Genomic DNA, 13,356 nt, shown 5'->3' with positions numbered 1-13,356 from the left:
TCCCTTCCCCAAGAGCCAGAGGGGCTGCTGACCCCATCCCTTGGCCTCCCACAGCCATGGGCTCCTCACTCCAGGACAGCAGTTGTTGGGCTCCCCATTGACAGAACATGCTCCAGGGCCCAGTGCTCCAGGCCCATCTGGGAACAGATGCAGCAAGGCTGACTGATGGCCATTGTCTGTGGAGTAGCCAGGAATGTCTTCCTCAGGTCCAAGACACGGGGCACACCAGGCAACCCAGTGCACTGAGTCCTATCCTCTTTTTCCTCTGGGACTAAGGGAGAGTCTTCTTTTACGCCTAACCTAATCCTCTCCAAACAATCACTTTTTTCCTGAGCGGACTGGAAGACCTGCCACAGAAGAGAGGAGGAGTCAGAGTCCCAGGTTTGGATGCAGCACGACTTTAATGAGTCTGAAAAAGAAAAGGAGGTGGCTCATAGGGAGCACCAGGGGCAGCCACTGAGATGCGGTGGAGCTTCAGCAGGGTGTCCATCTGCCTGCCCTGCAGAGGGAGGGAAGCCAACATGTCCCCACCAAGCTGGTGCTGGGAGACAGTGACAGCAAGGCAAAGAGACAGAGAAGAGTGGAAGCAGGAAAGATTGGCCCGAATCTCTAAATCCAATGCCCCAAAGCTCTATCTTCTGTCGAGCACCATGTTCTGAGGTCTTGGAGGTTCTTGCCCGAGGAAGCTGCCAGCAGCTTTAGCAGGGTCGACATCTGCTGCCACAGTAGCGGCTGGTAATGCAGGAGAGGTCAAAGCCTCCAGAAGAGATGGGCACTCCATCACAGCTGAGGATGCTGCCAACAGCGGCGGAGGTGGAGGATCCCACAACGGTGTTCTGTGGGAAGGAGCTGAGGATGGGTCCGGGCAGGGTCACCACCACGGCGGAGGGCTGGATGACAACATTGGAGCTCTGGCACTGCCTGACACAGGGCTCATTGCAGCTGTTGGCCAGCGGGGTCGGGCCGCAGGGCTGGCATGGCAGGCACGGGTTGCAGCAGGACATGTCTCTGGGCTGGAGGGGCACCTGTGAGAGAGGGCAGGGGGAAGCAGAAAACAGAAACACATGAGCAGCAGCACTGCACCCAACCTTGGGGAAGCCAAGGCCCCTACTTGCCCACCACAGGCTGTCCAGCTGAAAGCCCCAGGAACAACAACAGCTAAGCCCCAGGCTCTCTCAGGGGAAAACCTTCTCTCCCTTTCCCTTTCCCATGAGAATCAGCAACCAGCCCTGGGCTAGGACAGCCCCTGTCAGCTGAGCCAGATATCAAGGAAAGAATTGGTCTTGGAGGAGGACGAGAAGAGGCCTCAGACTCACCTGATTCCCAACAAGAAGGAGGCAAGGGAAGTGAATGAGAGAGCCAAGAGTTGGGCTGCCTTTTGTAGTAGTCCTGCACTGCCTCAGGCCCAGAGGCAGCCTTTGGGGAAGTAATAATTTTCTGACAAGTTCACGTCAAATGCAGAGTGTCTCAGCTAATGGCATGGGCTGTGTCCTGGCTTCCTGCACTGCTGCCTTTTCATTTCCTGGCTGATGCCACGTGCTTCCCCATAGGAAGGCTTCTGTAATTTCCAGAATGAGAGTCTGTTGAATTTCCAGGACAGAAAGACATCATTGCAGGCAGAAGACTCAGCTCAAGTGCTGGTGGCACCCTGTGCGGGCAGGTGATGTGCACCTGGGTCATTCCTGTGGGCTTGTTTGTGGCAAAGCTGTCAGGAAATAGGCACCGCTCTCCTGCTTCTCGTCCACATGCCCAAGGACTCCCATGTATGAGGACATGCCACGCCCTTTTCTCTTGCTCCTCCCACCTCTCTCTGGTGGTTACTCCTTGTTGCACGCAGGTGGGCTTCTGCTGGGTGTGTTGGACGCTATAGCAACACTCACAATGCTGTTGGGAAAATTTTTCTGGGCTCATTGGCCTCTTTCCCTCCCTGTGCAGTCCCTGTACATTAGCAGGAGCATGTCTGGGGCCTGGTTTTCCCTGAGGCATTTGAGTCTGGTTCTGCCAGTGTGTCCCCAGCATCTCCTCAGCAGAGTCCACTCTCGCTGATATTTTCCTGCTTTTATGTGTATAAGTACTGGACTCTAGGCTGGCTTTATGTGAGCACACAGACTTTTGCATTATTCCGTGCAGGTGTGTATGAGCACATGTGTGTCTGTCTGTACTTGTGTGACCCTCCAAGAGGGCGTGTTCAGGTCATAGTAGGGAGACTTTTGCTTGGTGTGTTGACAAGATGCACAGAGTAGAAGGTTCCTCCTGACGTAATGAATGGAATCTACAGCTGACTGGTTATGGCTTCACCCTGGTACGGAGGTTCACTGAGAACTAGCAATGAAATGCAGTGTCTGCGTCCTGCACCCATCGTTTCTTGCTTTGTGAAGGGAGAAAGGCCAAGCAAGCCTGCCCACTTCATGTAGACCTGTGTCACTGAGTGGAGCCCCTTAGGGGGCAGTGTTGCTGGTCACTGGGCTAGGACACAGGCTGCTCATGTACATGCCAATGCCGGATGCGCTTTTACAGCTCGTCAGCCTGTTGCTAAGTCAGGCAAGGGCCGAGACCTCACACCACATGGGTATTGGACTAAAGGGAGAGGGGTAGGGAGGTTGCTCAGCCTTGAGATACAGGACAGTTGGACTGATCCAACCGAGCGTTAGTTCAGCTGAGGGCTGCCCTCTTCCCCTTGTTGGCCTTGCTGAGACCATTCCCAGCTAGTGCTGCTGGGAGGCTTCAGCCACATGAGCCATTTCATTTACCTGCCAACAATCTGTTCCTCTTGACCACTATTAGTAACTGCAGGCACATTCATCCTCTCTGGCAGCAGCTGGGGTTGTCTTGTCTCGAGAGGGAGACACCTTAAAACTAATCCCATTGTGTTTTTTCGCTCTTGAACTTCAGCCATAGCAGTTGATGTAAAGGGATGCTGTAGCTTTTCTTCTCCTATCTATTGGTGTGGCAATGAACCAAAATAAATGCAGACAACGAAAAGCTCAACTGAGGCAGATGCTTGCATGGGGCATCCATGGCCCATCGTTCCCTTGTTCTCTGTGGCAAGAGAGCACAGAACTCAGCCTTGTGTCAGCAGGTGTGTCATGTACACCACTGCCCCAGCTTCAGCTGCGATAGGGTTAGTTTTCACAAGAAGCTAGGAGGGGAGGGCAATCGCTGCCAGGGGAGGGTAATCACTGCTCGGAGCTAGCTGGGCATTGGGCGGTGAGAAAATTGCACTGTGTGTTTCTTGCTTTCTATATTCTTTTTATCAGTATTATTGTTGTGACCGTTCTCTTTCTTTGCTGTTCTGTTAAAGTGTCTTTGCGCCAGCCCACAAGTTTTGCCTTTTTCTTGCCGGTCTCCTCCCCACCCCACCAGGAAGAGGAGCGACAGAGCGACTGCATGGTTCTTTTTTGCCAGCTGGGGCTAAGCAACAACATCCCACTGGATCATTGCCCTAATGTGTCACTGAGGACATTATACATTCCAGTGGGAGCTGGGCTTCTCCTCCTGCTATCTGGTATTATGAACAGGCACAGAGGGAGCTCCTCAAGCAAAACATCTCCATGAAAACTAGACCTAGTAGAGAGAGTCCAGCGGAGGTCTACAAAAATGGTTAGGGCACGGGAGCATCTTTCTTATGAGAAAATACTGAGGGAGCTGGGCTTGTTTAGCCTGAGGAAGACTGAGAGGGGATCTCACAAATGCTTAGAAATATCTTAAGGGTGGGTATCAAGAGGATGTGGCCATACTCTTTTCCGGGGTGCCCAGTGACAGGACAAGGGGCAACAAGCACAGACTGATGCATAGAAAGTTCCACCTGAACACGAGGAAGAACTTGCTTAATTTGAGGGTGATGGAGCACTGGAAAAAACTGCCCAGAGGTGTCGTGGATTCTCCTTCTCTGGAGATATTCAAACCCCTCCTGGACGATGTCCTGTGCAGCCTGCTCTAGTTGAACCTGCTTTGACATGTGGATTGGACTAGATGATCCCTAGAGGTCCCTTCCAAACCCTACCATTCTGTGATTCTATGATCCCTGCTTTAGAAGCCAGCGTTCTAGCTCCTAGGACTTTCTCCTTACAGCTACTAGGGTGTATATAAATCTCTACATAGCCTTTCCAAGTACACCAAATTGCATCTTCAACCGGGAAGCACTGAAACGGGTCTGAACCAACCAGGTGATGCGCTTGTGATCAGCGCTACGCCTGTAGTAGCCATCGGAACTTCTTCCTGTGGGAGAGGATGAGATTTTTCCTCAGAAAGATCCAATCCTCTCTCTGAATCTCTGTCCTTTTCATGGTAGACTATTGGTAATGTCGCACTTTGTTGTGCTTCTGAGGTTAGGTTGACTGACTGTGCAGCTGTCTGCAAATATTGTTGAGCGTGAGGTGTATATTTCTGCAAGCTGCCCAGGAGAAACTTGGTTGATATGGCTCTTCCGCCTCTTGTCCGGCACATCTGTTTGAGATTTGTCTAGGAAGATTGTGCTTGCTCTGGGATGATCAGATGGATTAGAATCCAAGGCTGAATCACCTAGGAAGACCTGGTCACTGATGTGTTGGAGGTGGGGGCTGCCACTGCTGGGATGCAAGTCCTCTGACTCGGCCTCTGTTGATCCTGATCTGCTGCCTACTGCCACCACCTTGTGTGTGTCAAAGAGGACCAAAGGATTGGAGAACCTGTCCTGTGAGGAAAGACTGACGGAGTTCAGTCTTTTCTCCCTGAAGAACAGAAGGCTCAGGGGGACCGCATCACAGTCGTCTGCTGCTTTAAGAGCAGCTGCAAAGAGGAAAGAGGCTCACTCATCACAAGAAGCCACATGGAGCAGATAAGGGGCAGTGACCAATCTCCATCAGCCAAGGACTGCAGTGCTGGGAAGGCCCTGGCCTGCATGTGAGGAGCAGTGGTGGTGTGATCAGAGCTCAGAGCACTTGGGGAGCCTGGGCAGCTTGGTATGGGCAAGGTCATCCCCAGCATTTGTGCTACGCTTGGGTTGGTACCTGTCCTGTACCTTGGTGTCCCTGGGGCGCGACCGATTCTCGACCTGTGGGGATACCTGTGAGCGTCACGCACACAGTGAGGAGGACCTGGAGATGCCTGGGTGCTGGCAACTGACTCCAGTGCTGGGACGGCAGGTCTTATCAAGGAGCAGGTGACGCCTTGATTTCTGGGCACAGCAAGAAGTTGCCCAGTGCCCAGTGAGACGAAGAAAGATGGTGCCTCAGCCCCAAAACCATAGGCTGGAGGAGAAGTGTGAGTGAAACTTCACATGGTTTGGGGGGGACTGTGTGCCTGAGCCATTGATTTGAGCCCAGCTGGCCAAGGCCTGTGATATGCAAAGTATTTTGGTCCAGCTGGTGCCCAAGAATATCAGGCAAAGCAAGAGGGCTGAGAATGGTCCAGCAGAGAGAGATGAGAGAAGCTGCTGAGCACAGAAAAGGGTCCCACTGTCACCACAATGTCCCAGTGGGAATGGAGGGGGCAACAGCTCTTGCACAGAGCCTTTCTGGAGTTGGTAGTGAGTCTGGCAGTGGTGGAGCCTGAGAAGCCCAGGCAAGCTGCCCCAGGCTTGGAGGAGACCAAGGACCAGAGAGCAGCCATGGGTGTCTGGGCACTGGGTACTCTCCTGGAGCTGCAGTGGCCCATGGGGCTGTTGGATTCACAAGGAGTGGTGACTCCATTGTGTGGCTGATACCAGTACCAGCTGGTGAAGTGCCTCAGCCCTGCAGATCTGGAGAGCAGTTGGGCCCTGCCAGGCGCTCAGGGACTATATGAGGTACCTACACCATTTACCTGTGCTCCTGTGTGCGGTGGCCATGGACCCGAGATGAGGCAATGGAAAGGAAGGAGAGGGGGAGATGAGGCTGTGGGCTGTCCCCAGGTATTATTGTCTCCATATCCCCACTTCTGCCACCCTTTGGAGCCATTGTCTGCTTGAGACTCCTCCCGCAGCACAGCTCCATCCAGGCCTAGAGGACATCCCTTCCCCAAGAGCCAGAGGGGCTGCTGACCCCATCCCTTGGCCTCCCACAGCCATGGGCTCCTCACTCCAGGACAGCAGTTGTTGGGCTCCCCATTGACAGAACATGCTCCAGGGCCCAGTGCTCCAGGCCCATCTGGGAACAGATGCAGCAAGGCTGACTGATGGCCATTGTCTGTGGAGTAGCCAGGAATGTCTTCCTCAGGTCCAAGACACGGGGCACACCAGGCAACCCAGTGCACTGAGTCCTATCCTCTTTTTCCTCTGGGACTAAGGGAGAGTCTTCTTTTACGCCTAACCTAATCCTCTCCAAACAATCACTTTTTTCCTGAGCAGACTGGAAGACCTGCCACAGAAGAGAGGAGGAGTCAGAGTCCCAGGTTTGGATGCAGCACGACTTTAATGAGTCTGAAAAAGAAAAGGAGGTGGCTCATAGGGAGCACCAGGGGCAGCCACTGAGATGCGGTGGAGATTCAGCAGGGTGTCCATCTGCCTGCCCTGCAGAGGGAGGGAAGCCAACATGTCCCCACCAAGCTGGTGCTGGGAGACAGTGACAGCAAGGCAAAGAGAGAGAGAAGAGTGGAAGCAGGAAAGATCGGCCCGAATCTCTAAATCCAATGCCCCAAAGCTCTATCTTCTGTCGAGCACCATGTTCTGAGGTCTTGGAGGTTCTTGCCCGAGGAAGCTGCCAGCAGCTTTAGCAGGGTCGACATCTGCTGCCACAGTAGCGACTGGTAATGCAGGAGAGGTCAAAGCCTCCAGAAGAGATGGGCACTCCATCACAGCTGAGGATGCTGCCAACAGCGGCGGAGGTGGAGGATCCCACAACGGTGTTCTGTGGGAAGGAGCTGAGGATGGGTCCGGGCAGGGTCACCACCACAGCGGAGGGCTGGATGACAACATTGGAGCTCTGGCACTGCCTGACACAGGGCTCATTGCAGCTGTTGGCCAGCGGGGTCGGGCCGCAGGGCTGGCATGGCAGGCACGGGGTGCAGCAGGACATGTCTCTGGGCTGGAGGGGCACCTGTGAGAGAGGGCAGGGGGACGCAGAAAACAGAAACACATGAGCAGCAGCACTGCACCCAACCTTGGGGAAGCCAAGGCCCCTACTTGCCCACCACAGGCTGTCCAGCTGAAAGCCCCAGGAACAACAACAGCTAAGCACCAGGCTCTCTCAGGGGAAAAACTTCTCTCCCTTTCCCTTTCCCATGAGAATCAGCAACCAGCCCTGGGCTAGGACAGCCCCTGTCAGCTGAGCCAGATATCAAGGAAAGAATTGGTCTTGGAGGAGGACGAGAAGAGGCCTCAGACTCACCTGATTCCCAACAAGAGGGAGGCAAGGGAAGTGAATGAGAGAGCCAAGAGTTGGGCTGCCTTTTGTAGTAGTCCTGCACTGCCTCAGGCCCAGAGGCAGCCTTTGGGGAAGTAATAATTTTCTGACAAGTTCACGTCAAATGCAGAGTGTCTCAGCTAATGGCATGGGCTGTGTCCTGGCTTCCTGCACTGCTGCCTTTTCATTTCCTGGCTGATGCCACGTGCTTCCCCATAGGAAGGCTTCTGTAATTTCCAGAATGAGAGTCTGTTGAATTTCCAGGACAGAAAGACATCATTGCAGGCAGAAGACTCAGCTCAAGTGTTGGTGGCACCCTGTGCGGGCAGGTGATGTGCACCTGGGTCATTCCTGTGGGCTTGTTTGTGGCAAAGCTGTCAGGAAATAGGCACCGCTCTCCTGCTTCTGGTCCACATGCCCAAGGACTCCCATGTATGAGGACATGCCACGCCCTTTTCTCTTGCTCCTCCCACCTCTCTCTGGTGGTTACTCCTTGTTGCATGCAGGTGGGCTTCTGCTGGGTGTGTTGGACGCTATTGCAACACTCACAATGTTGTTGGGAAAATTTTTGGGGCCCATTGGCCTCTTTCCCTCCCTGTGCAGTCCCTGTACATTAGCAGGAGCATGTCTGGGGCCTGGTTTTTCCCTGAGGCATTTGAGTCTGGTTCTGCCAGTGTGTCCCCAGCATCTCCTCAGCAGAGTCCACTCTCGCTGATATTTTCCTGCTTTTATGTGCGTTAGTGCTGGACTCTAGGCTGGCTTTATGTGAGCACACAGACTTTTGCATTATTCCGTGCAGGTGTGTATGAGCACATGCGTGTCTGTCTGTACTTGTGTGACCCTCCAAGAGGGCGTGTTCAGGTCATAGTAGGGAGACTTTTGCTTGGTGTGTTGACAAGATGCACAGAGTAGAAGGTTCCTCCTGACGTAATGAATGGAATCTACAGCTGACTGGTTATGGCTTCACCCTGGTACGGAGGTTCACTGAGAACTAGCAATGAAATGCAGTGTCTGCCTCCTGCACCCATCGTTTCTTGCTTTGTGAAGGGAGAAATGCCAAGCAAGCCTGCCCACTTCATGTAGACCTGTGTCACTGAGTGGAGCCCCTTAGGGGGCAGTGTTGCTGGTCACTGGGCTAGGACACAGGCTCCTCATGTACATGCCAATGCCGGATGCGCTTTTACAGCTCGTCAGCCTGTTGCTAAGTCAGGCAAGGGCCGAGACCTCACACCACATGGGTATTGGACTAAAGGGAGAGGGGTACAGAGGTTGCTCAGCCTTGAGATACAGGACAGTTGGACTGATCCAACCGAGCGTTAGTTCAGCTGAGGGCTGCCCTCTTCCCCTTGTTGACCTTGCTGAGACCATTCCCAGCTAGTGCTGCTGGGAGGCTTCAGCCACATGAGCCATTTCATTTACCTGCCAACAATCTGTTCCTCTTGACCACTATTAGTAACTGCAGGCACATTCATCCTCTCTGGCAGCAGCTGGGGTTGTCTTGTCTCGAGAGGGAGACACCTTAAAACTAATCCCATTGTGTTTTTTCGCTCTTGAACTTCAGCCATAGCAGTTGATGTAAAGGGATGCTGTAGCTTTTCTTCTCCTATCTATTGGTGTGGCAATGAACCAAAATAAATGCAGACAACGAAAAGCTCAACTGAGGCAGATCCTTGCATGGGGCATGCATGGCCCATCGTTCCCTTGTTCTCTGTGGCAAGAGAGCACAGAACTCAGCCTTGTGTCAGCAGGTGTGTCATGTACACCACTGCCCCAGCTTCAGCTGCGATAGGGTCAGTTTTCACAAGAAGCTAGGAGGGGAGGGCAATCGCTGCCAGGGGAGGGTAATCACTGCTCGGAGCTAGCTGGGCATTGGGCGGTGAGAAAATTGCACTGTGTGTTTCTTGCTTTCTATATTCTTTTTATCAGTATTATTGTTGTGACCGTTCTCTTTCTTTGCTGTTCTGTTAAAGTGTCTTTACGCCAGCCCACAAGTTTTGCCTTTTTCTTGCCAGTCTCCTCCCCACCCCACCAGGAAGAGGAGCAACAGAGCGACTGCATGGTTCTTTGTTGCCAGCTGGGGCTAAGCAACAACATCCCACTGGATCATTGCCCTAATGTGTCACTGAGGACATTATACATTCCAGTGGGAGCTGGGCTTCTCCTCCTGCTATCTGGTATTATGAACAGGCACAGAGGGAGCTCCTCAAGCAAAACATCTCCATGAAAACTAGACCTAGTAGAGAGAGTCCAGCAGAGGTCTACAAAAATGGTTAGGGCACGGGAGCATCTTTCTTATGAGAAAATACTGAGGGAGCTGGGCTTGTTTAGCCTGAAGAAGACTGAGAGGGGATCTCACAAATGCTTAGAAATATCTTAAGGGTGGGTATCAAGAGGATGTGGCCATACTCTTTTCCGGGGTGCCCAGTGACAGGACAAGGGGCAACAAGCACAGACTGATGCATAGAAAGTTCCACCTGAACACGAGGAAGAACTTGCTTAATTTGAGGGTGATGGAGCACTGGAAAAAACTGCCCAGAGGTGTCGTGGATTCTCCTTCTCTGGAGATATTCAAACCCCTCCTGGACGATGTCCTGTGCAGCCTGCTCTGGTTGAACCTGCTTTGACATGTGGATTGGACTAGATGATCCCCAGAGGTCCCTTCCAAACCCTACCATTCTGTGATTCTATGATCCCTGCTTTAGAAGCCAGCGTTCTAGCTCCTAGGACTTTCTCCTTACAGCTACTAGGGTGTATATAAATCTCTACATAGACTATAAGCCTTTCCAAGTACACCAAATTGCATCTTCAACCGGGAAGCACTGAAACGGGTCTGAACCAACCAGGTGATGCGCTTGTGATCAGCGCCACGCCTGTAGTAGCCATCGGAACTTCTTCCTGTGGGAGAGGATGAGATTTTTCCTCAGAAAGATCCAATCCTCTCTCTGAATCTCTGTCCTTTTCATGGTAGACTATTGGTAATGTCGCACTTTGTTGTGCTTCTGAGGTTAGGTTGACTGACTGTGCAGCTGTCTGCAAATATTGTTGAGCGTGAGGTGTATATTTCTGCAAGCTGCCCAGGAGAAACTTGGTTGATATGGCTCTTCCGCCTCTTGTCCGGCACATCTGTTTGAGATTTGTCTAGGAAGATTGTGCTTGCTCTGGGATGATCAGATGGATTAGAATCCAAGGCTGAATCACCTAGGAAGACCTGGTCACTGGATGTGTTGGAGGTGGGGGCTGCCACTGCTGGGATGCAAGTCCTCTGACTCGGCCTCTGTTGATCCTGATCTGCTGCCTACTGCCACCACCTTGTGTGTGACAAAGAGGACCAAAGGATTGGAGAACCTGTCCTGTGAGGAAAGACTGACGGAGTTCAGTCTTTTCTCCCTGAAGAACAGAAGGCTCAGGGGGACCGCATCACAGTCGTCCGCTGCTTTAAGAGCAGCTGCAAAGAGGAAAGAGGCTCACTCATCACAAGAAGCCACATGGAGCAGATAAGGGGCAGTGACCAATCTCCATCAGCCAAGGACTGCAGTGCTGGGAAGGCCCTGGCCTGCATGTGAGGAGCAGTGGTGGTGTGATCAGAGCTCAGAGCACTTGGGGAGCCTGGGCAGCTTGGTATGGGCAAGGTCATCCCCAGCGTTTGTGCTACGCTTGGGTTGGTACCTGTCCTGTACCTTGGTGTCCCTGGGGCGCGACCGATTCTCGACCTGTGGGGATACCTGTGAGCGTCACGCACACAGTGAGGAGGACCTGGAGATGCCTGGGTGCTGGCAACTGACTCCAGTGCTGGGACGGCAAGTCTTATCAAGGAGAAGGTGACGCCTTGATTTCTGGGCACAGCAAGAAGTTGCCCAGTGCCCAGTGAGACGAAGAAAGATGGTGCCTCAGCCCCAAAACCATAGGCTGGAGGAGAAGTGTGAGTGAAACTTCACATGGTTTGGGGGGGACTGTGTGCCTGAGCCATTGATTTGAGCCCAGCTGGCCAAGGCCTGTGATATGCAAAGTGTTTTGGTCCAGCTGGTGCCCAAGAATACCAGGCAAAGCAAGAGGGCTGAGAATGGTCCAGCAGAGAGAGATGAGAGAAGCTGCTGAGCACAGAAAAGGGTCCCGCTGTCACCACAATGTCCCAGTGGGAATGGAGGGGGCAACAGCTCTTGCACAGAGCCTTTCTGGAGTTGGTAGTGAGTCTGGCAGTGGTGGAGCCTGAGAAGCCCAGGCAAGCTGCCCCAGGCTTGGAGGAGACCAAGGACCAGAGAGCAGCCATGGGTGTCTGGGCACTGGGTACTCTCCTGGAGCTGCAGTGGCCCATGGGGCTGCTGGATTCACAAGGAGTGGTGACTCCATTGTGTGGCTGATACCAGTACCAGCTGGTGAAGTGCCTCAGCCCTGCAGATCTGGAGAGCAGTTGGGCCCTGCCAGGCGCTCAGGGACTGACTATATGAGGTACCTACACCATTTACCTGTGCTCCTGTGTGCGGTGGCCATGGACCCGAGATGAGGCAATGGAAAGGAAGGAGAGGGGGAGATGAGGCTGTGGGCTGTCCCCAGGTATTATTGTCTCCATATCCCCACTTCTGCCACCCTTTGGAGCCATTGTCTGCTTGAGACTCCTCCCGCAGCACAGCTCCATCCAGGCCTAGAGGACATCCCTTCCCCAAGAGCCAGAGGGGCTGCTGACCCCATCCCTTGGCCTCCCACAGCCATGGGCTCCTCACTCCAGGACAGCAGTTGTTGGGCTCCCCATTGACAGAACATGCTCCAGGGCCCAGTGCTCCAGGCCCATCTGGGAACAGATGCAGCAAGGCTGACTGATGGCCATTGTCTGTGGAGTAGCCAGGAATGTCTTCCTCAGGTCCAAGACACGGGGCACACCAGGCAACCCAGTGCACTGAGTCCTATCCTCCTTTTCCTCTGGGACTAAGGGAGAGTCTTCTTTTACGCCTAACCTAATCCTCTCCAAACAATCACTTTTTTCCTGAGCAGACTGGAAGACCTGCCACAGAAGAGAGGAGGAGTCAGAGTCCCAGGTTTGGATGCAGCACGACTTTAATGAGTCTGAAAAAGAAAAGGAGGTGGCTCATAGGGAGCACCAGGGGCAGCCACTGAGATGCGGTGGAGCTTCAGCAGGGTGTCCATCTGCCTGCCCTGCAGAGGGAGGGAAGCCAACATGTCCCCGCCAAGCTGGTGCTGGGAGACAGTGACAGCAAGGCAAAGAGAGAGAGAAGAGTGGAAGCAGGAAAGATTGGCCCGAATCTCTAAATCCAATGCCCCAAATCTCTATCTTCTGTCGAGCACCATGTTCTGAGGTCTTGGAGGTTCTTGCCCGAGGAAGCTGCCAGCAGCTTTAGCAGGGTCGACATCTGCTGCCACAGTAGCGGCTGGTAATGCAGGAGAGGTCAAAGCCTCCAGAAGAGATGGGCACTCCATCACAGCTGAGGATGCTGCCAACAGCGGCGGAGGTGGAGGATCCCACAACGGTGTTCTGTGGGAAGGAGCTGAGGATGGGTCCAGGCAGGGTCACCACCACGGCGGAGGGCTGGATGACAACATTGGAGCTCTGGCACTGCCTGACACAGGGCTCATTGCAGCTGTTGGCCAGCGGGGTCGGGCCGCAGGGCTGGCATGGCAGGCACGGGTTGCAGCAGGACATGTTCTGGGGCTGGAGGGGCACCTGTGAGAGAGGGCAGGGGGAAGCAGAAAACAGAAACACATGAGCAGCAGCACTGCACCCAACCTTGGGGAAGCCAAGGCCCCTACTTGCCCACCACAGGCTGTCCAGCTGAAAGCCCCAGGAACAACAACAGCTAAGCCCCAGGCTCTCTCAGGGGAAAACCTTCTCTCCCTTTCCCTCTCCCATGAGAATCAGCAACCAGCCCTGGGCTAGGACAGCCCCTGTCAGCTGAGCCAGATATCAAGGAAAGAATTGGTCTTGAAGGAGGACGAGAAGAGGCCTCAGACTCACCTGATTCCCAACAAGAAGGAGGCAAGGGAAGTGAATGAGAGAGCCAAGAGTTGGGCTGCCTTTTATAGTAGTCCTGCACTGCCTCAGGCCCAG

General features: G+C 53.6%; 3 protein-coding genes across 3 annotated transcripts; all 3 read right to left on the bottom strand.

Annotated features, from left to right (window-relative positions):
* Window positions 1–698: 698 nt before the first annotated feature.
* Window positions 699–2,359, bottom strand: LOC142364266 (uncharacterized). The gene is given in 5 exon segments (XM_075443575.1): window positions 699–1,025; window positions 1,317–1,412; window positions 1,415–1,471; window positions 2,111–2,172; window positions 2,284–2,359. Coding segments are annotated over 5 exon segments (618 nt in total).
* Window positions 2,360–3,968: 1,609 nt separating this feature from the next.
* Window positions 3,969–7,647, bottom strand: LOC142364265 (cyclin-Y-like protein 1-B). Its single transcript, XM_075443574.1, is given in 10 exon segments — window positions 3,969–4,101; window positions 4,103–4,120; window positions 4,122–4,209; window positions 4,212–4,306; window positions 4,308–4,672; window positions 4,744–4,767; window positions 5,000–5,044; window positions 6,315–6,376; window positions 6,499–6,508; window positions 7,615–7,647. Coding segments are annotated over 10 exon segments (873 nt in total).
* A 1,381-nt stretch (window positions 7,648–9,028) lies between these two features.
* LOC142364264 (cyclin-Y-like protein 1-B) lies at window positions 9,029–11,786 on the bottom strand. Its single transcript, XM_075443573.1, is given in 9 exon segments — window positions 9,029–9,078; window positions 9,971–10,095; window positions 10,097–10,184; window positions 10,187–10,281; window positions 10,283–10,515; window positions 10,517–10,648; window positions 10,712–10,743; window positions 10,976–11,008; window positions 11,762–11,786. Coding segments are annotated over 9 exon segments (813 nt in total).
* Window positions 11,787–13,356: the final 1,570 nt, after the last annotated feature.

This window comes from Opisthocomus hoazin, chromosome 26, assembly GCF_030867145.1.
Source record: "Opisthocomus hoazin isolate bOpiHoa1 chromosome 26, bOpiHoa1.hap1, whole genome shotgun sequence".
In the NCBI taxonomy this organism is placed as follows: domain Eukaryota; kingdom Metazoa; phylum Chordata; class Aves; order Opisthocomiformes; family Opisthocomidae; genus Opisthocomus; species Opisthocomus hoazin.
Note: the sequence above shows the minus strand (reverse complement) of the source record. Positions and strands in the feature narration are given on the sequence as shown.